Genomic DNA, 27,116 nt, shown 5'->3' with positions numbered 1-27,116 from the left:
GGAGAAGGTCCCAGGAAATCAGCAGAGATGAGAGTATGCTATGACAGCAGCGACATTGAAAAGAGCAGATAAATGCTAGCGATATACAGCAGTATTCCCGCTAAGCTGTTTTATCGGGGTGCCGCTCCCTGCCCAATTTTAAAGTGGCAAAATGCGTCCTGTCCTTATAGCGGCACCCTGCTAAAACCACCTGCCCTGTGCCGTCCCCACCCGCGGGATGCAGTGTCCACGGCGTAGGACAAGTTGCGGTTTCTGAACTGCGCTGGATGTATACATGTGGTAAATACTGTGAATATCATTCAAATTTTATTGCTACCTATTGGAAATACTAAATATTTTGTGTGCAGACCTTGACAGGTTAATAAAACCTAAGTGCCCCCCCAGCTGAAATGATTGCCCACCCCTGCTACAAAGCACCTGCTGAGAAACATTAAATACATCCCAGTGCTAAAACACCAACAAAACATAATGGATCAAAGCGGACTGTGGCTCGTCCAATCAGCAAAGGCCAGACGTACACCAACAAAGCTGACTGCGGCTCGTCCAATCAGCAAAGGCCAGACGTACACCAACAAAGCTGACTGCGGCTCGTCCAATCAGCAAAGACCAGACGTACACCAACAAAGCTGACTGCGGCTCGTCCAATCAGCAAAGGCCAGACGTACACCAACAAAGCTGACTGCGGCTCGTCCAATCAGCAAAGACCAGACGTACTGTACACCAACAAAGCTGACTGCGGCTCGTCCAATCAGCAAAGACCAGACGTACACCAACAAAGCTGACTGCGGCTCGTCCAATCAGCAAAGACCAGACGTACACCAACAATGCTGACTGTGGCTCATCCAATCAGCAAAGACCAGACGTACACCAACAATGCTGACTGTGGCTCGTCCAATCAGCAAAGACCAGACGTACACCAACAATGCTGACTGTGGCTCATCCAATCAGCAAAGACTATAGACGTACACCAACAATGCTGACTGCGGCTCGTCCAATCAGCAAAGGCCAGACGTACACCAACAAAGCTGACTGCGGCTCGTCCAATCAGCAAAGACCAGACGTACACCAACAATGCTGACTGTGGCTTGTCCAATCAGCAAAGACCAGACGTACACCAACAATGCTGACTGTGGCTCATCCAATCAGCAAAGGCCAGACGTACACCAACAATGCTGACTGTGGCTTGTCCAATCAGCAAAGACCAGACGTACACCAACAATGCTGACTGTGGCTTGTCCAATCAGCAAAGGCCAGACGTACACCAACAATGCTGACTGTGGCTTGTCCAATCAGCAAAGGCCAGACGTACACCAACAAACGTGATTGTGGCTTGTCCAACCAAAAAAGACCAGACGTACTGTACACCAACAAAGCTGACTGCGGCTCATCCAATCAGCAAAGACCAGACGTACACCAACAATGCTGACTGCGGCTCGTCCAATCAGCAAAGACCAGACGTACACCAACAATGCTGACTGTGGCTCATCCAATCAGCAAAGACCAGACGTACACCAACAATGCTGACTGTGGCTCGTCCAATCAGCAAAGACCAGACGTACACCAACAATGCTGACTGTGGCTCATCCAATCAGCAAAGACTATAGACGTACACCAACAATGCTGACTGCGGCTCGTCCAATCAGCAAAGACTATAGACGTACACCAACAATGCTGACTGCGGCTCGTCCAATCAGCAAAGACTAGATGTACACCAACAAAGCGGACTGTGGCTCATCCAATCAGCAAAGACCAGACGTACACCAGCAAAGCGGACTGTGGCTCATCCAAGCAGTTGAGACATGATACACGCGGAACACAATGTAACATAAGGGATCTCATCTGACTGTGGCATAACCAATCAACTGAGACCTAATATAAGCCAACAAAGTTAACTGTGGCTCCTCCAATCAACTGAGACCGGGTACATGCCAACAGAACATGACGTTACTCAGCTGATTTTGGCTTGTTCAATTAGCCAGGACCTGATATACAGTATACCAACACAGCGGACCTTGGCTTGCCCAGTCAGCTGAGACCTGAGATACACCCAATATGTCCTGATCTCAGCAGATAATGGCTGGTACGATCAGCACACCCCACACCCAAAAACACACTGCTGATTAGACGCGCTTCAGTCAGCAAAGATTTAGATTTACTAAGGAATGTGTTTTCAAAGCCACCGATCATCTTCAGCTTTGATCGATCATTTTAAAGCGGCAATGGGAATAAATGTACATTTTGGCTAGTTCAGCATTTCTTCCTATTGCCGTTTTAAAACGGTCAAACAAAGACGCCCATGAAAACATGCTCCACAGAGTCAGAGCTCTTTCTTTTTGGCTCAAAGGGGGCAATTGAGGTAGTAAGTAATGGCAAACAGTGACGGACTGTGACTCAAAAAGTCAGAATCTTGAGGTAAAATCTGATTGGAGTCTGGAGTTCTTCTTAAATAGACTATCTTACTTTTCGCATTAATTATTACATGGGGAGATTAATCCAAATTTCTCTCATATTTCAGTGAAATACTTTTTTTTTCTCTCTCTACATAAGGGCTCGGTTTTTGGCAGAAACCCCGTATTCGGTGAGCTCTACACGGGCCTAGGAGCTCTTGGCCCATCCCGGATTATTTTAATAAGCATATTATGGCTCGTGTTACGTTTCGTGCCGTTATATCCTTTGTAAATACTTAATATTCAGTGAAATCCTTAAAATATGGATTTGTTGCATCCCTAGAAATTTTACTTTGTTAGATAAATAGATTTAAACTACACATCAGAAATCCGCGCTAATTTGAATATCACACTTAACTGGTAAATCAGTTTAAGCTGTTCCCTCTGCAATCGCCGATTATTATTTCCAGACAGGAATTTATCAGACCTCCTCAACTAATTGCTCTCTGGGGCTTCATTTACATTCGTGTGCATACCCCGATCAGCTTCTCCTAGCATTTCTGGCAGAACACCTACCAACATCCTCACTAAATATATTAAAATGAAAACCCTGCCTTCCATCAACGTTTGAAATAACATTTCCACGCTCTGTAAGGTTCTCTTGTAATACTTCAGTTTTGTCGGAATAAAGAGAACGCACTTTCCTTTGAAAGTGGCAGAAAAACAGACCAAATTATTCAGTATGCGGAAGATCAAAGATTCAAGGATATCCAGCTTGTTCCCGCTATATCGTCTTGATGCTAAATTAGCTGACTTTTAATTTGACGAGGCTTCGACTCTCGCTAGAATAACGAACTGCGGATTTACTCCAAGTTTTTGAAGTGATTAGATTCTGCCAGAGAGGAGAAACAGACCTCACGGGGTTAATGATAAATATTCATAGTTCTTAAAAGTTTAATATGGTACAAAAAAAAAAATGAGTTATGAATTATTTTTTTCTTATTATTAATGGATTATAAAATCCAGATTATACGAAACTCTGCACCGGACACTATACAGATGTAAGAGGGGAAAATTATACAGTCAGGTCCATAAATATTGGGACATTGACAGAATTGTCATATTTTGGCCTCTATTCACCACCACAATGGCTTTGAAATGAAACAAACAAGATGTGCTTTAACTGCAGACTTTCAGATTTAATTTGAGGGTAATTACATCCAACTCAGGTGAACGGTGTAGGAATTACAACGGTCTCTATATGTGCCTCCCACTTTTTAAGGGGCCAAAAGTAATGGGACGATCAACTCAAAAGCTATTTTATGGACAGGTGTGGGCTATTTGCTCGTTATTTCATCATCAATTAAGCAGGTAAAAGGTCTGGAGTTGATTCTAGGTGTGACATTTGCATTTGGAATCAGTTGCTGTCGACTCTCAATATGAGATCCAAAGAGCTGTCACTATCAGTGAAGCAAGCCATCATTAGGCTGAAAAATCAAAACAAACCCATCAGAGAGATAGCAAAAACATTAGGTGTGGCCAAATCAACTGTTTGGAACATTCTTAAAAAGAAAGAACGCACTGGAGAGCTCAGCAACACCAAAAGACCCGGAAGACCATGGGAAACACCTGTGGTGGATGACAGAATTATTTCCCTGGTGAAGAAAAACCCCTTCACAACAGTTGGCCAAATCAAGAACACTCTCCAGGAGGTAGGTGTATATGTGTCAAAGTCAACAATCAAGAGAAGACTTCACAAGAGTAAATATAGAAGTTTACCACAAGATGTAAACCATTGGTGAGCCACAAAAACAGGAAGACCAGATTAGAGTTTGCCAAACAACATCTAAAAAAGCCATTACAGTTCTGGAACAACATCCTATGGACAGATGAGACAAAGATCAACTTGTACCAGAGTGATGGGAAGAGAAGAGTATGAGAAGGAAAGGAACTGCTCATGATCCAAAACATACCACCTCATCAGTGGGAAGCATGGTGGTGGTAGTGTCATGGCGTGGGCATGTATGGCTGCCAATGGAACTGGTTCCCTTGTATTTATTGATGATGTGACTGCTGACAAAAGCAGAAGAATGATTTCTGAAGTGTTTCGGGCAATATTATATGCTCATATTCAGTCAAATGCTTCAGAACTCATTTGAAGGCACTTCACAGTGCAGATGGACAATGACCCGAAGCATACTGCAAAAGCAACCAAAGAGTTTTTTAAGACTAAAAAGTGGAATGTTATGCAATGGCCAAGTCAATCCCCTGACCTGAATCCGATTGAGCATGCATTTCACTTGATGAAGACAAAAGTGAAGGGAAAATACCCCAAGAACAAGCAAGAACTGAAGACATTTGCAGTAGAGGCCTGGCAGAGCATCACCAGGGATGAAACCCAGCGTCTGGTGATGTCTATGCGTTCCAGACTTCAGGCTGTGATTGCCTGCAAAGGTTTTGCAACAAAGTATTAAAAAGTGAAAGTTAGATTTAGGATTGTTTAGTTTGTCCCATTACTTTTGGCACCTTAAAAAGTGGGAGGCACATATAGAAACCATTGTAATTCCTACACCATTCACCTGATTTGGATGTAATTACCCTCAAATTAAATCTGAAAGTCTGCAGTTAAATCACATCTTGTTTGTTTCATTTCAAAGCCATTGTGGTGGTGAATAGAGGCCAAAATATGAAAATTCTGTCAATGGCCATCATTCAGAGCCGTTCGCTATTTGCGTTCGTTCGTTCAAAAACAAGGGGTGGCTATGCAAATGATCCGTTTGCACATTGCGGTCTGTTCACACCTCTAAGTCTGAACGAGCGAGCCAAACATACGCTCGTTTATTTGATAAAAACGCCCCCTGGCCGCTCGCACCATACGTCATGTCCGCTATTTATTAGATTAATCGAGTACATCGAACAGGATATGAACTGCTCGCTATTCTTGTGGTTGGTTTTTTCAACCGCTATTTTGCGAGCAGTTCTGAGTTAAAAAAAACCAAGTGACGTGGTCATTGACGCTGCTGTATTAATTATGCACACCCATAAAACGCCCGTTTTGACCTTTAAGCACGCCTGCGTTCGGATCTCCACTCCCCGTTTTCAAGCACCTTCCCCTGTTACCACCCACATACGCCTCATTCTGTCACTCAAAATAGCAGGCACTCGCTATATTGCGTACAAATGATTTTCGGCCGCACTGACTGGTTCGCGCATGCGTACTAAAAACCGTACGCATGCGCAGATGTGCGAACATCGCTTGGAACGAGCGTACTGCCGCTAGCGAGTGGCTCTGAATGAGGGCCAATGTCCCAATATTTATGCACCTGACTGTATAATTATGGATTTGCATGAATTGACATAACCCAGGAGTCACTATATATCGCTTCTTCAGCTACAATGGCCAGCACGGTGGTGCAATGATTACGTTGCTTCACAGCTCTGAGGTTCTAGTTAATATTCCAATTTGTGTGGAGTTTGCATGTTCTCCACGTGATTGTGGTGGATTTCTTCTGGTACTTTGATTTCCTCCCACAATCCAAAAATATTCCGGTAGGTTAGTTGGTTTTTGAGGAAAAAATTAAATAAAAATGACCCGTGTGTATATTTGTGTGTGGTAGGGAATATAGATTGCAAGCTCTACTGGGGTATGTACTGTTCATTCTAGCTTCTTGATTTGGCAAGGCGCTGATCAAGAAGCACAGAGATACTAGGCTGGCCCCAAGCTCTCCCCGCACTGTGAATAGATGGCGTGCGCAGCCTAGCAGGAACGCTAGCAGGGACTGATGTGAATTACTTATATATTCTGTGTAATGCACTGCAGAATATGTGTGCGCTATATAAGTAATGGTTAATACTAGGGATGTGCAGGCTCGGTTTTACTCGGTTCTTATCGCCACTTTACCGCAAATTCGGATTTATTATATTGGCTATCCAAAACACATGATAGGCGATAGTGAATAAAATGCCGTTTAAAGATCCGAGTAAAACCGAACCCGCTCACCCCTAGTTAATACATAATTATATATTAAATATATTTTATATTGCCATGGAACTTTGCATGACGACACTGCAGGAATTAATTGTAGTGATTGTGCTGCAAAAACAAGCGATGTTTTACCCAGCAAAATACCCAAAAGTGCACATCGCAGAGCGCGCACGACTAACCGGATCTCCCCAAAAAGACTCCGATGGAACAGCGCCTCTAGTGGCCAAACTTCTATGTAAAGCAGCAGAACACTTGCCCAACATTAACCAATAAACATGTATGAACTGAAGGAGTCCTACCTCAGGCATGGAACTGCCGCTACATTACTCAGAAAGAAGAGACTCGAAGACATATCTGGTTTTCAACGTAGCCTAAAATTTAGGGGGAGATTCAGCAAATCTTGGAGAGAGATAAAGCAATAACCAATTAGCTTCTGTTATTTTACAGGTTGTGCTGCACAAATGACAGCCTGAATCTGATTAGTTGCTACGAGTAACTTCTCTACTCTAAGATTTGATAAATCTCCCCTTATCCTGGGTACACACTAGACTGTATGTTGTCCGATCCGGCAGAGCAAAAGACATATTGGGCACATCGGCCAGTGTGTACCCGCTATGTCGCTGACTATGTGCGCTCCCGTGCGTCAGCAGCTAAATCGCCCATCGACGGGTGATATCGTCAGCTGGGGGCCGAATGCAGCATGGCCCCCCAATGTCACTCCGTCGTTGCCGGAATCGGGTAAGTGTATATGCACGGTGTGTGTTGCCAGCATCCCCCACTGGACAAGACATCGGGCAGGATACACATCGTTAAGTGTGTACCCAGCTTTAGTCTGGCGTGTTCACCTTCTGTTTCAGGACAATAACAGCAAGTGTCTTTCAAATTATGGGGGAGATGTATCAATATGTGGAGAAAAATAAATAGCCAATCAGCTCCTAACTGTCATTTTTCAAACACAGCCTGTAAGATGAAAGCTAGAATTTGATGGGTTAATAATTTATTCTCCCCACAGCGCGATACTGTCTAGCCAAATTTCACCTGACTACGAGCCATATTCAATTCGGTGCGAAAAGCCGTTTTCTGCGAAAAAAGTATCGCGAGTGACATAATTTCGCCATGCGAAAAGTTTCCTCCATATTCAATTCCGGAGACTTTTCGCTGGTGCCTATCGCCTATGAATAGGTGTCGAAAAAAGTGCAGAATTGGGGTTTTGGGGTACAAACCTCGGAAAACCCCTCTGCACCCTTGGGACAGTCCCCTAAAGGTAAACTGTGTCAAAAAAGTTTAAAAAATAATTTAGATCACCCCTAAAAAGTACTTTCATTTTGGGGGAAAAAAAAGTCCAAAGTTGGGGGACAAACTTAAAAACTAGCGAAAAAAAACTCCAGGGGGTCCCCCAAGTATGCCCCAGGTGTTTTTAGGTGGTTGCGGCAGGTGAATTTTTAAAAAATTTTAAAAGTTAATTTTAGCAAATTTAAAATATGCTTGTACCCATTTTCGTGTACCCCAAATTTGCTGGGACTAGTTATTTTCACCAAAAAAACCTGCTAAATGCTATTCTTCACCACTTATGGAAAGAGGCTAATTAGCAGCTACTGAGATCATTTAAGGACCCCAAATACCTTCAAGCAGGGCTATTTGGGGGTATCTATAGTGATTCCCCATGTCAGTGCATCTTTTGGGAGGTGTCAGGCTGAGATACCCAAATCTGACAGCACTTTTCGCATGTTACAGTTTCGACGGGTCCCGTTTTTGCTGATATCTAATTGAATACGGGGATAAGCGAGGACGCGTGGAAAACCAGCGAAGACGGCGAAAAGTCCGGCATGCGTAAAGTACGGGACTTTTCGCACCCGATTGAATATGCCCTATTTCTTAATGTCACCCGGCTGGCCAAATTTTCTGGGGAGAACACTGGTACACGGAAACAGGCAGAATATTGACATTTTAAAAGATTACTCCATCCACAAATACACATTTCAGCAATATCCACCTGATATGTACAACAACAGAGGGTGGAGGCACTCTAGCCTGGCCAGGAGGCTAGAGTGCCTCCACCCTCTGTTGGGCAGAGTGGTATAGATCAGTACCAGTAATACAGTGCAAGGAAAGAGTTTCAGATGACCGGTCTCTCGGACAGTTTGCCAAACTTCTGGCCAGTCGATAAGGTCACTGCCCCTTAGAGATATGAACAGATACTTTTCCACCAAAAATATGGCCGTCTCTGCTCTGTGTATTTTGCAATTAACAAAACACAAGTTGACCTTGTCCAAGGTACCATCAACTCTTTGATGGAAGGACTGGCAGCATGTACGGGTCCCGCAGACAGAGCATGTTACAGCTGGAGGACAGAAAGCACGCAAGCTGCACCCATGATTTACATAGCCTGTCTCTGGCACCTGCGCGCACCGTCTGCTTGCTGTAGGGATCACGGACGCTTAGTTCAAAACCAATCTGGGTGCAGTCACCGTATGTTCAACAAAACACTTGAGGAGACAGAAGGCAGAGACAAATGTACTGAAAATGAGATGTATTATGATGTGATTATACAACTTTAATCCGTCATGTGCAGAAAAGACCGGCGTGGCTCCGTTCGCGGGGGATGGAAGCAGCGGCTTTCAGTGGGAGCAATCACCGCTTTTACATGAAAAGTGGACAACATTCATCTCCGGTTGAGATATGTACGTATAGCGCTGGGACTGGGCTGATAGGCTCATACACTACTATCAGTCATGAGCCTATGTACAAACCTTCAAAGCTCACTATGCAGACAGTTCGTAATAGAGATAGGAGTATAAACAGCTGACAGGACCTAAATAGGGGTCTATAGAAGGTCTGTAAGTTATCCGTCAAGGATGATAAGACAATTAGGTTAATCGGCAATAATAAATGAGCTTTTCAAGAAGAACAGCAGAAAGAAAACTGCACAAAGTAGATGTCGCACACAATGCACGCAGCAATATAAATTATATACAGTGGTGCGCTGGTCTCCTTTTGGGCTCTTTGTAGCCAGATGTAAATTGTATATATATACGGTATAATGGACTAAAATGGAAAATGGCAAAACAATGATGGTGGATTGTTTGGTTTGATCACCCAGACCGTCGTCCTGCCCATTTCATTCAGCGTAGTTTACATCATGGCCGTACCTCGCGCAGTGTACAGAAGCGCTGCTAAATTGTTAAAAAATCATTCGGTCCGTTGTACCCATTGTTAGGATTGTGTGCAAAGTCGTTCCTTGGCAGACCAGCATTTATGTTTTTTTGCCTTTTAGTGCACACAACTATTTGGAAGCCTCTGTTATCCATCAGTAAAGTAGCTCGTGATCTGTGCCGAGCGAGGCAGCGTAGTGACTGTTTCGTTAAAGTTGCATCTCATTCGCACCACAGACGCAGCGAAACACCACTACCTGTACCAGAGACGCCGGGCTGCGACTTTAAACGCACAGGACTTAGTTTCATATATGTACAAAGTCTAATTGCTGGCCACACACACAGCGATATTTTACCCGATCTGGCCGATTCCGACATATTGGAACTATGGCCAAATTGAGAGTAAATCGCGAGTCCCCACTCACGATCACGATGCGCGTCCCCGCTGGTCGCACATCGCATCGTCAGATCTGCCGTGCAGTAGGGCAGATCTGACAATCTAGGAGGCGATGCAGTGGGACAGTCTGACTGCAGGAGAGATCGTATGAAGACTGGACACCAAATCGTGTGCAGAGCTGCCGGGGAGAGTTTCAAGGGAAATCGTACACATCGACTGATCGTGTGCACATCGCTATGTGTGTGGTCAGCTTAAGATAAAGCGCAACAGAACTTGGCGTGAAAAAAAGTTGCAGTCTCATTAAGTGGTTTAGTCAGATCACATTGCGACTAAGGGCCGTATTCAATTGCTGGCGAAAAGTCCTGGACTTTTCGGTTGCCGGAGTTTTCGCCGTCATCGCTTGTTTTGCCTCCGGAAAAGTATCGCGCTCGTCACCGCGATTCGCCCTATTCAATGCCAAAGGATGCAAAAATGCGTCCCGGCAAACTGAAATCGGCGAAAAGTCCTGTAAGATTTGGGGAAATCACCCTGACACCCCACAAAAGATGCACTGACATGGGGGATCCCTATGGATACCCCCGAATAGCCCTGCTGTAGGTATTTGGGGTGCTTAAATAGTCTCAATTGGTGCTATTTTTCGTCTTTGCACAAGTGGTGTAGAATAACATTTTGCCGGTTTTTTTTTTCCCCAAAAAATAAGTAGTCCCAGCAAATTTGGGGTACATGAAAATGGGAGCAAGCATGGTTCAAATCTACTTCAGTGCGTTTTTAAAAAAACGTTAAAAAAAAAAAAAACGCACCTTCAGCATGCACCTGCAATCAAAAAAAGCTTGGGCATACTCGGGGGAGTTTTTAATTTTGTCCCCCAACTTTATTTTTTTTTTTCGCCCCCAAAACGAAAGTTCTTTTTTGTGGTGTTGTAAAGTATTGTTTTTTTTTTTTACTTTTTTTGACGCAGTTTACCTTTGGGGGACTGTCCCACGGCTGCAGGTGTGTTCCCGCAACTCTGCACCCCAAACCCCCAATTCTGCACTTTTTTCCTCCTCCATTCACAGGCGAATCTTTTCCGCTGGTTACAAGTCGCAGACTTTTCACACCGGCGAAAAGTCATTGCAATTGAATACGGCGGAAAGATTCCGACAGGCGAAATAATTAGCCGGCAATTGAATAAGGCCCTAAGACGCACATTCGAGCGAAAAAGATGCAAAAAAAAAGTTGCTCGGCGCAAGCAGAGTAGCACGGAACCTGGCCCACCGAGAAGTGGCTCGTTGGCGCAACTGTGGCAATAGCGTATGAGGGCACAACTGTATGTCCAGCGCGACTGTCTACGAGGAGAACAAGAATCGCTAACAGATACACAAGTCTGATCTTTATTATGCTAGAGATGCTATTGTCAAGAGTTTTCGGAGCTCGGTCTGTATCCGGATTTCCATAGAGATCTGTATAAAACAAGTCAATCTTAATGCGCTTCGCTCGAGGCAGATATACATGTAACGGGCGCATCCGTTTACGCTACAATGCAGAGCGCAAGGCGCCCGCAGCCACAGTCTCCCTACACTGAACAGAACCCAGAAGCTGTGCATTGTAAGATCCTTTCATTTCCCAGAGTAAGCAGATTTTGCAACACCATCCGCGGCAGAGTCGTTTTGGATGTCGCCCTCCGGTGACCTGCTGTACATCCGAGAATAATGACTTCACCTCGCCGCGGTGCCCTCAATCACTACTTCATTTTACAGCCGCTATTCAGAGAAGACAAACCTGGCAAAATGTTTTCACTGTCTCTGAAACAAGGGAACTGTACGCGGCGCAGGCCTGAATAACGGGAAGCTGGTGAATTGCGTAGCAGACATCAAAAGTAAAGACGTTACACGTACACTGATGCGCGATACAAGCTGCCCATTCCTACTGGACCGACGTGACCCATTTAAAGGGACAGGGCTGACATATCTATAGGTCAGCTAAGGTTGCAGTGATCTGAAGATGATTGGCACTTGGCACCCGGCATTCCTGGTCTCTGTAGGAACTTGCCTACAGAGTTCAGGGCACATTACGACAGCAGTGCTTAGTGCCAGAATAAAAGCTTCGCCGCTTGGTACAAGCTCGGAATCTTTGGGGGGGGGGGGGGTTTATTGGAGGGAGGGGGGGTCACAGAATGGCTTGGGCTGTGTTCCCCCTGCCATCGCTGTAGAGTTAGCAGAGGAGGCCATCTCTGAATGTACAGCCAGCAATTATTATATCCCAGCCAGGATAAAGCCACAGGCAACATCCAACAAGCAAAAAAGAGATTTTCCTCCATCTGAACTCCGAACCCCCTACTCTGACTAGTAAAGGGGCAGTGACACCCCCCCTCTCTCCCAGTGCATTGCAACCCTGAGGCCACACAATAATGCCAGCAACATACGGAACGCTCCTCCCAAGCTGGCAAACCACAAACTGCACTAAATCGTTTGTCAACAGAGCGGACTTGTCAGGAGCCACAATCACTACCACACCTCTCCCGGATTCAGCACTGGAGTGTCAGCAGCAGAAAGAGGAGGGAGGGGGTCCGCCCAATACACAAACATAGCGCTGCCACTGCCCAACAGCACAAATATACCTAGCATTCATGTTAACCCTACAGGGGTGGAATTCAATTCTTTTTTTCGCATACGATCTCCCGTCTAATGCTGCCCGTCCACTAGGCGATTAAACCTAGCGATTGAGCGATAACGACCGTCGTTATCCTTCAATCGCTTGGAAATCGTCCGCAAATCGTGCAGTAAAATGCCCTAAATGACCAGCGATGCGCGATCCCGCCGGTCATTTGCGCTGTCCTGTTTTGCCCGTCAATTAGTCGTTACTGGACATTGTTATCGTTCCATCGTTCATGCATCGGTGCACGTTTTCAAAGCCGGAACGTCCAACATATATAGATTTAGATAAATATTTCAGCCCACTTTTATTAACGGCTGCTTTGAAAATCGTTGGTCTTTGGTCGTTTTGTGCAATAGTTCACAAATCGTTCATGCACAGAACTATAACGATCGTCAGGAACTGATGAACGATTTGTGAAGATCTTTTGATCTTTCAGGGAGGAGTCTGCTAGTGGATGGGCAGCATGAAGTGACGGGCGATGTTCAATTGTTTTGGTCGTCCATTACTTTTCACGCATGACGTGCCCAAATGCCCTGGGTTTAGGCACATAGGGGGTCATTCAGACCCGGTCGTTAGCGCCGATGCGCTCTGACCGGGTCGATGGCCCCCCACAGAGCATGCACACGACGGCACCGGTCGTAGCGGGTCTCGATCCAAAGGGGGCAAGCTGTCGATGTTGATTGACAGCTCGCCCCATTTGGAAGGTGGGCCGGGGGGGTGGCAGCCTACCGTTTGGGGGCGGCCCCACTGACATCACTAGTGATGTCAATGGAGAGCTTCCGGCTCAGACAGAGCCGAAAGCTCTCCGGGGCTTACGACAAGGGAGACCCTACCCTAGGGTCTCGTCGTAAGCCCCGATGGTCTTGACCATCGCGACCATCACCTTAGGCGGTCGTAAGGCTGTTTGTGTTAACCCACAGCCTTACCACCGCAAAGGAGGACGTCTTGAAAATTCAAGACGTCCTCCCCTCATTCAGACCGACCGCACGCTCTGTGCGACCGGCTCTGAATGAGGTCCATAACGTGGCTAATCCAGTCTAAACTATTGGGCACGCTGCCAAATCTGTAGCCTGGGTGCCCAAAAAGCCAGAGATTGTAAGTATTTCTGCTTTCCAACTCAGGAAGGTGCAGGCAGAACGAAAGGGTGCCAGCAGTAGTCACGCCCGATCCGCAAAACTATTGAACAGCTCCGTCGGGCGGCCATTACTTACGGATGCCCAAAAAACAACTGAATTCGCCACACAAAGGCAAATAGCTTTGTTCACTCATATATCACCCCCCAATAAAAATAAATCACGTCCATTATGACCCCCTGCAGCTTTTGGGGTGTGGATTGAAAGATTTACAGTAAAAAGGTAAACAATGTCTAGATAGACACTAGATGTTAGACAGTCAATAGGTCGACACAAAAATGGTCGACACATTTTTGTTGTTTTCTAACGCTAATCTTCACCCTAACCCTCCCCTTGGTGCCTAACCCTATTCCTCCCTCCTGGTGCCTAACCCTCCCTCCTGGAGCTTAACCCTAACCGTCGGGGTAAGTATTTAACCCTAAAAAAAATATATATAAAAACCACGTGTCCACCATTTTTTTGTGGTGACCTTTTGACCAAGTCGACCATTTGTACATATCGACCTTCAGTGTGTCGACGTTTTGTCCCTGTCGACCTATTGACTGTCTAACATCTGAAGTCTATCTAGACATTGTCGACCTTTTAACTCTAGATATTTCGACCGGATACCCAGCTTTTGATAACGTTAACTTCAGTTTACACATGGGCCCCAGGGTGTTTCTGTGCAGCAATACTGAGCAGAGTGGAACCGCCATGCAATTGGGAAAAATGGCGCCAGGAACCCACGGCAATTTAACAACACAATTTCAAACCAGTGAAACCGCAAAATCATCTGACATATGGTTAGTAACTACCATTACTGCTAGGTCACCCCTCCGATCTCAGCACCCACTAAAGAGCTCAGTGAAAGCTGTTTCTCTCGGTTAGGGTTCCTTTATAGTTACATTCTACATTTTTTCTCCCTTCATGAGACTAAAATCTTAAAGTACAAAGGCTAACAATGATTTATTGTAGTATTCTTTCATGGTATTTGGAGTTTTATACATTGCTGTCTAATACCCCTTTCACACTGAAAATGAAAATCCTGGGAAATTCACTTTTACCTGGTCATTTGCTAAACACCCTGGGATTTTTCCCTGTGTGAAAGCGTCATCCTGGGACTAAGGGGGTCGATGTTCCCCACTGCGCATGCGCACGATGGAGGGAGCTCCGTCGTGCGCATGCGCGAGACCCGGCGAGCGACGGGCTCTCCATCGCTCTGGGTCTTGCACCAAAGGGGGCGTGCTGTCGATGTTGATCGACAGCACGCCCCCTTTGGTGGGCGTGCCGGGGGTGTGCCTGCCAGACGGAGACGTTCCCATGGGAACGCCTACCGTCTCAAGCCGGCCCCACTGATATCACTAGTGATGTCAGTGGGAGTGATTTTGGCTCTGATAGAGCCAAAATCACTCCAGGGCTTGCGGCAGCGAGACCCTACCGCAGGGTCTCCGTCGCAAGCCCGATGGTCGCGATGGTCAAGACCATCGCGACCATCATCATGGACGCTCGCTATAGCTGTGGGTGGTAACCAACAGCTTTGCGAGCGTCCATGAGGACGCTCCAAAAAAAGGTAGGAGGGCCCTGATTCAGAGCGAGCGCTCTGGTCAGAGCGTTCAGCTCTGAATCAGGCCCTAAACTCCCAGGTCTCCGACCCTGGTTTTTTGCAGGGTCGTAGACCCGGGAATTAAGTCCCGGGTTGACCCTTTCACACAAGGAAAAAACCCGGGTTGTTTAGCAAATGACCAGGTAAAAGTGAATTACCCGGGATTTTCAGTTTCCTGTGTGAAAGGGGTATAACCAGCTTCACCGCACCAAGCGACTGACCATAAGCGATCTCTCTGTGTGCAATCGCTGATCAGTCACCCGATGACAAACGCAGTTTACATAAACCCACGGGCAGACAGCAATCGCTGTTCTCCGTCTGTATGGATTGTTTAATATGGGTCAGCAAGATCAGTCTCTCAGAGATCAATGATGTCCTTGTTTTTCTAAGCATAGGGACCTGCTCAGGCCGGGTGATGGGATCGTCCTTAGCGTTCAAATCTTACATGCTCAAACTAGAATAATTTCACTTTCACTTAATAAAAGAGCTGTATTCTCTTATAGTATATACACACTGACTCATCATCATAATAATTATAATAACCGCTCAGCAGGGTAAAGATGGACCAGTAAGAATTATAGTGCTTTTATTAGGCCTGATTACATTTTCTATCAGTACATCAATGTCTTTATTAATATAAGATAACGGCCTAATATCTGGGTTCCACACTATAGCTAGACAGTAAAAAGTTCGACAATGTCTAGGTAGACACCAGATGTTAGACAGTCAATAGGTCGACACAAAAATGGTTGACACGTGATTTTTTTTTTTTTTTTTAAGGGTTAGGTTTAGGGTTAGGCACTTACCGGAAGGTTAGGCACTTACTCCAACGGTTAGGCACCAGGAAGGAGGGTTAGGCACTAGAAGGGACAGTTGGGGTCAGGCACCTATCCCGCCGGTTAGGGTTAGGCACCAAGAGGGAGGGTTAGGCTTAGGCATCAGGAGGGAGGGTTAGGCACCAGGAGGGAGGGTTAGGCACTAGAAGGGACAGTTGGGGTCAGGCACCTACCCCGACGGTTAGGGTTAGGCACCAAGTGGAGAGTTAGGGTGAAGATTAGGGCTAAAAAAATATATATAGATTATGTGTTCACCATTTTTTGTGTCGACCTTTTGACCATTTGTGCCTGGCGACCTTTTATCCAGTCGACCTATTGACTGTCTAACATCTGGTGTCTAACCGTCAAACTTTTTACTGTCGATAAGTTAATCCACATGGGGTCATGCAAGCCGGATGCCGCAGATACAAGCAAGAGGCCAGGAGATCATGGCCCTTCCCTCCCCCCCAAAGGTAGCGACATGCCGTTGCGATCACTGACTGACATTCTGCTGCCGCTCTGTGTACGATCACACAGTACGGATCCGGCGCCTGCGCAGATCCCCGACCATCGGGAATCTGCGTTCAGCAGTGCACATGCTGAAAAAAGCCCATGGTCCGTAGATTTGCAGAAAAATATTGCCGCTGTAATTGGTTACTTCGTTTCGTAGTTATGTTTTCAAAACGTCTGCCCGCCATTTACAATGCATCACCATTGTGCTCTGGAAAACATGACAGTTGGGGAACTCTCCCCATGCACCTGCTGGGTGACCTGGAACAAGTGCTCTGCTGGGAAGTCTGGAAACTGCGACCGTTGTTTGCAGCCACATATATCAGGGTTTCTTGCGGGGACCTCAATCACAGACTGCTGTGGTTATTTCATTATTTACCTAACACTATTTACACCAAACATGCCTAGAGGCCGACCTCAAGGACGTCGACGTGGTGGAACCCTCACAGGTCGCCCAGAGGGCTAAGTTCAAATATCTTAAACAATGTATATACGCCGCTTGTATTGGACATGACATATTCTCCACAATACTACTCTTTGGGTTCTATGGACGTACCATGAGTGAACTGTGGTGCCCTACACTTATTGGTAAAGGAGATTAACGTCCATTTTTCAGACTGCTGTCATAATGGAAAGGTTTCGTTGCCCATTGTGGTTGATCCACCATATTTAGCAGAACTCTTTATGACAGATACCCTGAAATTACGGGCTCATTATCTCCATAATATCCTCAGTAACTTCTATCCACAATATCCACTAAGGCAGTTACCCTAGTTATTATTATTATCATCATTTATTTACATAGCACTAGCATATTCCCCTCACAATTGGAAACACAATAATAAAACAAGACTGGATAATAACAGACAGACGGAAAGGTAAGAGGTCCCTGCTCGCAATCTCACTACAGGGACTAATATTTAAACTTTATTACAAAAAAAAAACGATAATGTAGTCCAGTAAGAATCATATATTAAAATGAAAGTGATAAAAATCTATGACATGTAAAAATCACGTCATCCCTCAGATAACTATGGCCCTGATTCAGAGCCGGACGCTCTGACCAGAGCGCTCGCTCTGAATCAGGGCCCACCTCCATAATTATGGAGCGTCCTCCTGGATGCTCGTATAGCTGTGGGTCACCACTGCGAGCCGAAGCCTGCGGTTGAGTTTCTCAACCGCAAGGCTCTATCAGAGCCCAAATCACTCCCACTGACATCACTAGTGATGTCAGTGGGGCCGGCTTCTGACGGTAGGCGTTCCCTTGGGAACGCCCCCGTCTGGGAGGCACGCCCACCAAAGGGGGCGTGCTGTCAATCAACATCGACAGCACGCCCCCTTTGATCAGACACAACGAGCGAAGGAAAGTCCTTTGCTTGTCGCGTCTCGCGCATGCGCACGACGGAGCTCCCATCCGTCGTGCGCATGCGCAGTGCAGACCATCGACCCACTTGCGAGCGGACGGCCGCTCGCGAGTGGGTCTGAATCAGGCCCTATGATCTCTATTACACACATGCACAAAGATGAATAACAGCAGATCATTCTATATCATCAATACTGCCTATATAATAACCAGACACAATCTCACGATACGCTCCCCCCCCAACCAGAAAAGTAGGAACAACTTTTTTTATTTTCCCCATAAGCTCAAAATCTAAGCTGCATTAACAAAGTCGCTCAGTGCAGTCAGCTCTTGGCTCCTGGAGTGACGTGCCCTTTCTACACGTAAGCAGCACATATCACATACAAGCCACCAGCGGCAGCCGTGGAATGCTCAGGTCAGGGGCGTGAGGGGCCCAGAATAGCGCTGCCCCAGTGACACTATGTAAGCGCGGCACAGCCGGCCCCGGCGTGTCAGGTTAGTGTAACATCAAACTGCAACAACACACTATATTTAGGAGATTGATCTTTTAGCTGTGATGAGGCAGCAGTGTCACACACAGTACGGACAGAGCACATCCAGGATGACATGGGGTAAAGCAGACTATCCTGTCCTGGGGGCCGGATGCTGCTATACAAACCCCATCATGTTCCCCTGTATATGGAGGCCACAGAGACTTCGGCAGGGCCATATTTAACCCTTCGCCACCTGCTGAACTGACCCCTGTGTTCCTAGTTCTACGCAATGGCCTCACTGATCACAGGCATTCAACAGGAGGTCAGAATATTGCAATCCATGGGTATGCAGTCGGGATGCCGACTAAATGCCGACCGTCGGCATCCCCACTGTCTGATCCCGGCAAGGGTCTAATGACAGGCGTCGAAATCTCGACGCCTGTCATTTTACCTACGCCGGGAGCCTGACGCCCGGCATCACGATCGAAGGTAAGCCAGGTGCGGACAGCCGCAGGGTTTAGGTTAGGGGCTCTCGGGGGGGGGGGGGGGGGGGGCGACGACGACGACTAAGGGTTAGGCACCCCCCCCCCAGGAGGGTTAGGCATCCCCGGGGAGAGGTTAGGGTTAGGCACCCCCCTGGGAGACTTAGGTCTAGGCTGCGGGGAAGGGGGGTTAGGTTTAGGCACTTACAGGGGGGTTAGGCACTTGGGGGGGGAGGTTAGGGTTATAGGCACCCTTAAGGGAGGGTTAGGCTAGTGAATAGGAAAATACTTACCTGCCAGGATTAGAACCGCCGGTCTTCCAGCGTAGGGATTTCTCAGCACGAACCTAATTGCTGCCGGCTGCAATTATTCTATATACAGAGATAGCACTATATATAACGGCGGGTTTTAAGGGTTGCCAGATTTACCAGGGGAAAATATGAAAAAATAAATAAAAGGACAGTTCAAGCTTCAAACGAACCAGCACCAAAAGGAAAACCATTACTGAATCTCTCGCGCACAGTTAAATTGATGAAAATTGCAATACCGGTTGAAGATTCCTTGCGGCCTCGGTAGCAGTGACGCATACCTAACCAATGATGGCGTGCAAGAATCGTGAATGGTTCACGTGATAACTCATACACAATCCCAGGAAACCCCACAACAACTGAGGTGTTGGCAGTAATAGTATACACATAAAGCATTTTGAGCACGGACAAAACCGCAGTTGAATATAGCAGTGGCCCTGATTAGGACGGAGCTTCTTCCCCTGTCCCTTTAGTGCATAAGAGCTGGGCAGGTAATACGTCTTCAATTGGAATTGTTGAACCCAGCGCTTTGAAGTCAGCTGTTTATGTCTCAGTGGGAGCGATTCAATTCAACGCGAATTGGATAGCGCCGGGAGCTATTCAATTCAGTGCGCTGTGTGGTCGGCGAATTGCCGGTTATCGCGCCTTAACAAAGGTGTTAAGGTGCGTTAAACGGCATTCTCTGACCAAAGTGCCTGGCGCGCAGCTGTTAGCGCCGCACTAAGCAGAAAAACTGCTGCGCGCCCGGCACTTTGGTCGGATTTCTCCTCGCATCCCCAAGGGGGTGCGAGAAGAAATCCTTAGCGCGCCCAAACAGTGCGGTGTATTGAATAGCTGCCGGGAGCTCCCTCCCGCGGCTATTCAATATCGCGTTGAATTGAATTCCCCCAGTACGTGAGAAGTAACAGAAGTAGTTCTGTACAACGGAATATTCGTTCCCTGTCCAGTTACTATACATTTAAAATGGTGCTGCCAATTGGATATTATTGTATTATTTCTTACAACATATAATATCAAGTTGTGACTTCAAGGACATAGGGCCGTATTCAATTAGAAGCGAAAAGTCAGTTATCTTCGCCATTTTCACTTATCCCCATATTTAATTTCAAAGATTTTTCGCAGGTTTGAAAAGTCTTGGTCTAAAAACGGGGATAACGTTTCACCATAGAATAGGTGGCGATAAAAAGTGCAGAACTGGGGTTTTGGGGTGCAGTTAAAAAAAATACCCTGCACCCCTTGGAATGTCCTCTAAAAGTAATCTGTGTCAAAAATGTTTTAAAAAGATCAATAGGACACCCCAAAAAAAGTGGTTTCGTCTTGGGGGCAAAAAAAATAAAAGTTGGGGGACAAACGTAAAAACTAGCGAAATAGACTCGGGGGGGGGGGGGCGCGTGTGCTGCAGGAGTTTTTTTTGGTTGCGGCAGGTGGATTTTTGGAGAATTTTCAAAGCTCACTTTAGGGACTTAAAAATATGCTTGCACCCATTTTCATGTATCCCAAATCTGATGGGACTAGTTCTAAAGAAATACAAGTAACATTTTACTAAATGCTGTTCTTCACCACTTCTTTAAAGGCGCATTAAAGCACCTGTCGGGACCATTTAATAACCCTAAATACCTTTAGCAGGGCTTTTCTGGGGTACCCATAGTGATCCCCCATTTCAGACCATCTTGTTAGGGGGGTGACAGGCTGATTTCCCCAAAAAGTGACAGGACTTTTCAATACTTACCTTTCCGCCGGGTACCGCTTTCGCCGAATCCTAATTGAATACGGGGATATGCGGGCACACGTATCCCCGATACTTTATCCCCAGGAAAACCTGCGATGATGGTCGAAAAGTCTGACCTCTGACTTTTCGCCTCTAATTGAATATGGCCCATAGTCACAGTTGGAACATGTCTCCAATTCTGAATATAGTTTCACATAAAGGGGTAGATTTTCTAAAGCTTACAAAAATAAAACGTGGGGGTGTTCTCCTCAGTAACCAGTCAGATTATAGCTATCATTTCTCTGTTGTATTCTAGAAAACTGATCAACAGAATCTGCAACACCTCCACTGGTCTGTTTTAGAAGCTTTAGTAAATTTATCCCAAAATCTTAAAAGTGAACATAAGCTGCTCCCCTTCCCCCCCCTACACAAACATTCTGCTAAAAACTATCAATGCAATCATAGCTCAGTCACTTGGATTTGCCGAGACAATATCACATGCAAAATTGTACCACATGCATTTGACAAGAATGCAATGACTTTGGGTGTGCTCTGCACTTACCTAACCGCGTGAATGTGGGCGACAGGGGCACATTCTTGCAGACAATCTGGGCCATTTTGCTGGACTGCATTGCGACCAAACCAAAGACGTCTCAACCAAATTCGGCAATCGGTTAGTAGGGTGTTAGGGGCAATCACAGTGAAATTAAGGTGTTAGAGCTGTGTTAGGGAATGTCAGCGCAGAAACAAGAGAGAAACAAGGAGAGGAAAAAAAAAAACATGACATTTACGTTATTCACACATCGAACTAAACATATTGCACACACAGAATGCATCGAACAAAAGGCACTGCGATATTAGTTACTAACGACAAGGCTACAAACTAGAACGATGACACACCAACAAAATAAAACGTGCATTTATCTAGGAAACGCTACAGGGACTTAAAGGACAGGTGGGCTAACCATAGCCTGCGATGGCTGGAATGGACTGCAAAATAACGGGGGAGGAAGGATGATTTAGTCTAACATGGAATTCAAGCGTTTTACTGCTTTGCTCATATTTCTTCAGTGTGAGATGTTAAAAAGAAATATAAGAGTAACTGGTGCAGTGTATGCATGCATGTGATACAGTCTGGTTTTGTTTTTGTTTTAATTTTCAAAACATAACAAAAAGTAGCCAAAATATTTTTACATTTCAGTGTAAACTTTAGGACCAATTCTAAAGCAATGTAAACTTAATGCCAAATGTGCATGTTTTTCAACCAATCGTATTTGCGTAAATGTATATTATAACCAGTGCTATATATTATTAGGAAGCGTGTACTCCGAATAGGTTTATTTTGTTGGTGTAACTGGCCCCATGAGACCTATAGAAAATGGTGACCACCAGTTTAGGCCACAGAGGACAAGCCCATAGTTTACGTACAATGCCAGCAGACAATGTTCCGGCTGAAGAAATACTCATGGAAAATTTAGCCTATGCATTTGTCGGGAACGACTGAGATCATCCCGTGCGCCAGTGATGTCACTGATTCCTTCTGAATTTATAGGCAGACTCACTTGCTAATGTTCAAATAACTCCAATGCAATATTAACTTACTGTGTAGGTAATCGCATTAAGAAAATAATTTGCGTTTCTTCTGCTCACCCTCACTGAGTAACTGTCCTAATTAGGGTCTGAATCTGGTTTGGGAATAAAGCAAGAAAGCATAATGGTGCATACACACGGGCCGATCATTTAACGATAACGATCTCCCGGGTGTGCTGGAAGATCGATATCGATCATCCAGTACACCACCAACGACGGCCGCGGGTCCCTATAGTAACCTGGTCGATATCGACCAGGTTGTCCTGCATGCACGGTCGATGGATGATATCTTTATCGTCCATACGTACCCGTGCATCGCAGGTCGTTGGTAGGTTGGAGGCACCGAAAAATGCACGATATGAACGATAACGATATGATCTATACAGTTATCGTTCATATTGTGCATTTTAATTGTACCGTGTGTACGTACCATTAGTAAAGGCCCCCCATACACTACAGATAGACTGGGTCAATTCGCCGATCGCCAGACTCCAGGGTCGCCGCATCAGTGAAATCAACATGTTGCGTTCCACTGACTTGCTTATCACGATCAAAATATGATTGCGATTAGTAATTCAGGGATTTTTAACATGTAGAATTTCACCGATTCCATGACAGGTCGGCGAACACTAATGGCCGCCGGTCAGCATTTCCCACCGGCAGATCGGCGGTTCTGGTCCGATCAGGGAATCGGCGGATTGCCCAGCTGATGTATGGGGCCCTTAACTTTACACCTTGGTAAAACAATGTTGTGCTGCAGGTGGGTAAGATGTAAAATGTGCAGAGGGGGTTAGATCTGGGAGGGGTGTGTCCAAACTGAAATCTAAATTGCAGTGCAACAATAAAGCTGCCCAGCATTTGTGGGCTACATGCAATAGCAGGCAGTATTTACCCTGCATGCAAAATCAATAATACCCCTTTTCCACTAAAAACCCGGCTCCAACCCGGGACACTGATCACAGACTGAGCAACGGTTTTTACGGCTGGACCAGGGTTATTCCTGGCTCCAGCCGTTCACACTGGACCCGGGTCTTCTGGTGTTACATTGGACGCTTGGAGATTATGTCATCTCCAAGTGCTACCCAGCCAATCTGCTGCTTTGAGTCATGACATGGGGTAACCACTTACACAAGACAGTTACCTGGGTCGTTCCTGAGTTCAAACCTGGTCGCGACTAGGGTCGGATTCCCGGGTCACTGGACCCGGGTTATTTTTCTGGGACCGTTTTCCACTGACCCGCGACCCGTCTTATTGCTGTGGAAAAGGGATATAAATGTATTTGCACTCCTTGCAATGCTACAAGTGCACAGCTCCTTCTTGCTTTATTTCCAATTTAGAATCAGACCCTTAGTCACTGACTTGAGTGTATAAAAGTGCACCATTAGAAGTTCCAGTATATTTTACAGCAAATAATTTACCTTTTTAAAATAAAAACAAAAAAACAACAAGGCAATCGCATTACAATAGAGAACCCACCACTGACATTTTCACAGAGATTGTGACAACAGTTGGACAATTGCAGATGGTGCAGACCCTGAACCTTATGCAACTATTAAAATTCAGCTTTTTCAAGCAATAAAAGTGCCCCCACCACCTGCAGACACTGGGGGCAGCGATTTTGGGGTGTGAACCAGTATTCACCCTATGAATGTACTATTATCTGGTAACATCCATGTAGCAGAAGTCCACATTCCCCTAAATATTAGTTATTCCATAACACAGCTGGACTGGGCCAGGCATAGGGGACGGGTTCACTTTAAACTTTAATACAAATGGTCTTATTCTGAGTCGGGAGAAAGTCCAAATTTGGACGGATTTGTAGACGGAAAAACAGTAGGCGGGTCGGCCATGCGCATGAAGACAGATGGATACCCGCATTAGCATAAAATAGCAAGCGGCAGGGTGGTCCGACTCAGAATGAGCCCCAAACACAAAATGTTGGTGAAACAATGAATTGTTAGGAGGAATTGGGCAGCGCTCAGACGCAGATTTCCTCTCCTGGCAGATAATTATTCTATATACAATAATACCTACAGAATGCAATACAGGAAAACACATCACCTACACGACTCTATTAATCCGTAAGCAATAATCATTGAAATAACAGAATTTTAGTGTCGGGTACCCTAATTATAGGATCTCTTACATACGTCACACACACACATATATATATATATATATATATATATATATTACAGTATCTTGCAAAAGTATTCACCCCCCTTGGCTTTTTCCCCTTTTTGTTACATTACAACCTGTTATTTAATTATTTTTTAATCTGAATTTTATGTGATGGATCTGTACAAAATAGTCTAATTTGGTGAAGTGAAATGAGAAAAATATAAATAAAAAAGAATCTCTATAAATAAAATTCTGAAAATTGGCATGTGCATATGTAACCACCCCCTTTGCTATGAAGCCCACCGTTTTGTGGGCGGCCGCACTGACATAATCAGTGATGTCAGTGTGGAGTTTCCTGCTCTTTCAGAGCAGGAAGCTCCCTGGGGCTTGTGGCTGCCCAGACCCAACCTTAGGGTCTTGTCGCAAGCCCTGATGGTCGCAATGATGTTCACCATCACGACCATCAACCTGGTCGGTAACCCACGGCTTACCCAACGACCAGGAGGCCACACTTCAAAAATGAAGCAGCTGCCCTCATTCAGAACGAGCGCTCGCTTCTTGCGAGCGCCTCTGAATGAGGGCCAATGACCCGAAGAATACTGCTAAAGCAACACTCGAGTAGTTTAAGGGGAAACATCTAAATAAGTTGGAATGGCCTAGCCAAAGCCCAGATCTCAATCCAATTGAGAATCTGTGGTCAGACTTGAAGATTGCTGTTCACAAGCGGAAACCATCCAACATGAAGGAGCTGGAGCAGTTTTACATTGAGGAATGGGCAAAAATCCCAGGGGCAAGATGTGGCAAGCTCATAGAGACTTATCCAAAGCGACTTGCAGCTGTAATTGCAGCAAAAGGTGACTCAACAAAGTACTGACTTTAGGGGGGTGAATAGTTATGCACGCTGAAGTTTTCTGTTATGTTGTTTGATTCACAATATAATAAAAAACACAACTTCCCAGTTGTAGGCATGTTCTGTGAATGAAATGATGCACACCTTCACACAAGCCATTGTAATTCCAGGTTGTGAGGCAAGAAAACATGAAAAATGCAAAGGGTTGTGAATACTTTTGCAAGACACTGTATATATGATAGAATACAGGGTAGAGTATTAAGTGGAAATGTAAAAAGTAAAAATCAGGCGATGATGGCACTTAGGGCTCGATTCAGACCCGCTCGCTAGATGTGTACGCTCGTTCCTAGCGTATGCAAATTAGGCACACACCTGGCAAGGCAGGCGATCGCATGGCAAGGCATAAGCACGCCCACTATGTCTTGCCGTGCGATCGCTTTGTGTATGTACAGTAGACGCCCACCAGCCTGTCTTAAGACGCCCACTTGCGCACGTCATCTCCAGGAAGCGTATGCAACCATCGGTACATCGGGTACCATCGGAAGCAAACGCAGCGCTTGAGGTTGACTATACACTACCACAAGCACTGCGATCACTTCAGTGTAAAATTCAACCAGGTGACAATTACGTTCCCTGTTAATTATGCATGCCTCTGAAACGGCGTTAAGACGCTCAGGCACGCATGCGTTCGCACCTCCACTATCCTGTTTCTAGTGGCCTGCCCCTGTCACCACCCACAAATGGCTTCTCCTGTCACTCACTCTGATGGACTGTCTATGCTCAGCGAGAAAACGCTTCCCAATCTTTCGCACTAGTTCACGCACTGCGATGCATACGAAAATCGGCCAGCTACAAGCGAACGCTTCATAGTGACCAGGTCTGAATCAGGCCCATAGCTTCCACTTTGACCCCCCTACCAGCACATGATTGGTGACCGCCTAAGCACGCTACAGTGCCCGCCAAACTTGGCTTACACTACAGTGTCTGTCCTAGCTTGGCTCACACTAGAGTGCCAACAAGAGCTTGGATCACTCTATGGTGCCCGTCCTAGCTTGTCTCTCTCTATGGTGCTCACAACAGCTTGGCTCACTCTACAGTGCCCGTTTCAGCTTGTCTCACTCTACAGTGCCCGTCCCAGCCTGGCTCATACTGCGGTGCCCGCCCCCGTCTGGCTCACATTGTGCTGCCTGTTCCAGCTTGGCTCACACTATAGTGCCCGCCTCAGCTTGGGTAGGTGCATGAAGCCCACCCTGCACAGTGCTCTAGGCTGGTGTTAGAGTGGACCAGGCCCAGGGAGGAGGCAGTGACAGGGCCCCAGCACTGACCACTATATGACACATTGGCCCCTCTCACCTATGTTGGGCCCCCAGGAGGTTGTGAGAAATGCTCAGCACAAAGCCCAGCAGCAGAGCCCAGTGCCCAGCACACACTCCAGCAGCAGTGCCCCGTGCCCAGCACACATCCCAGTAGCAGAGTCCAATACCCAGCACACCTCCCAGCAGCAGAGCCCCATGCCCAGCATACCTCCCAGCAGCAGAGCCCCATGCCCAGCACACCTCCCAGCAGCAGCACCCGTGCCCAGCACACCTCCCAGCAGCAGAGCCCAGTGCCCACTACACCTCCCAA

At 46.1% G+C, this 27,116-nt stretch overlaps 1 protein-coding gene across 3 annotated transcripts in view; it reads right to left on the bottom strand.

Moving 5' to 3' along the window:
* The window catches only part of PHKB (phosphorylase kinase regulatory subunit beta), a 327,566-nt gene that overhangs the window by 298,855 nt on the left and 1,595 nt on the right, over window positions 1–27,116 (bottom strand). For 2 of the 3 annotated variants that reach the window (XM_088458984.1, XM_088458983.1), the window contains exon 2: window positions 21,492–21,649. The exons of the other annotated variant lie outside the window; for it this stretch is intronic. In XM_088458984.1, the coding sequence (XP_088315110.1) occupies window positions 21,492–21,561 (70 nt within the window). In that variant the 5' untranslated portion in view covers window positions 21,562–21,649. The remainder of the gene's footprint in view (window positions 1–21,491; window positions 21,650–27,116) is intronic. 3 annotated transcript variants of the gene reach the window in all.

Source organism: Taudactylus pleione, unplaced genomic scaffold, assembly GCF_031769625.1.
Source record: "Taudactylus pleione unplaced genomic scaffold, aTauple2 ptg000885l, whole genome shotgun sequence".
Lineage (NCBI taxonomy): Eukaryota > Metazoa > Chordata > Amphibia > Anura > Myobatrachidae > Taudactylus > Taudactylus pleione.
Note: the sequence above shows the minus strand (reverse complement) of the source record. Positions and strands in the feature narration are given on the sequence as shown.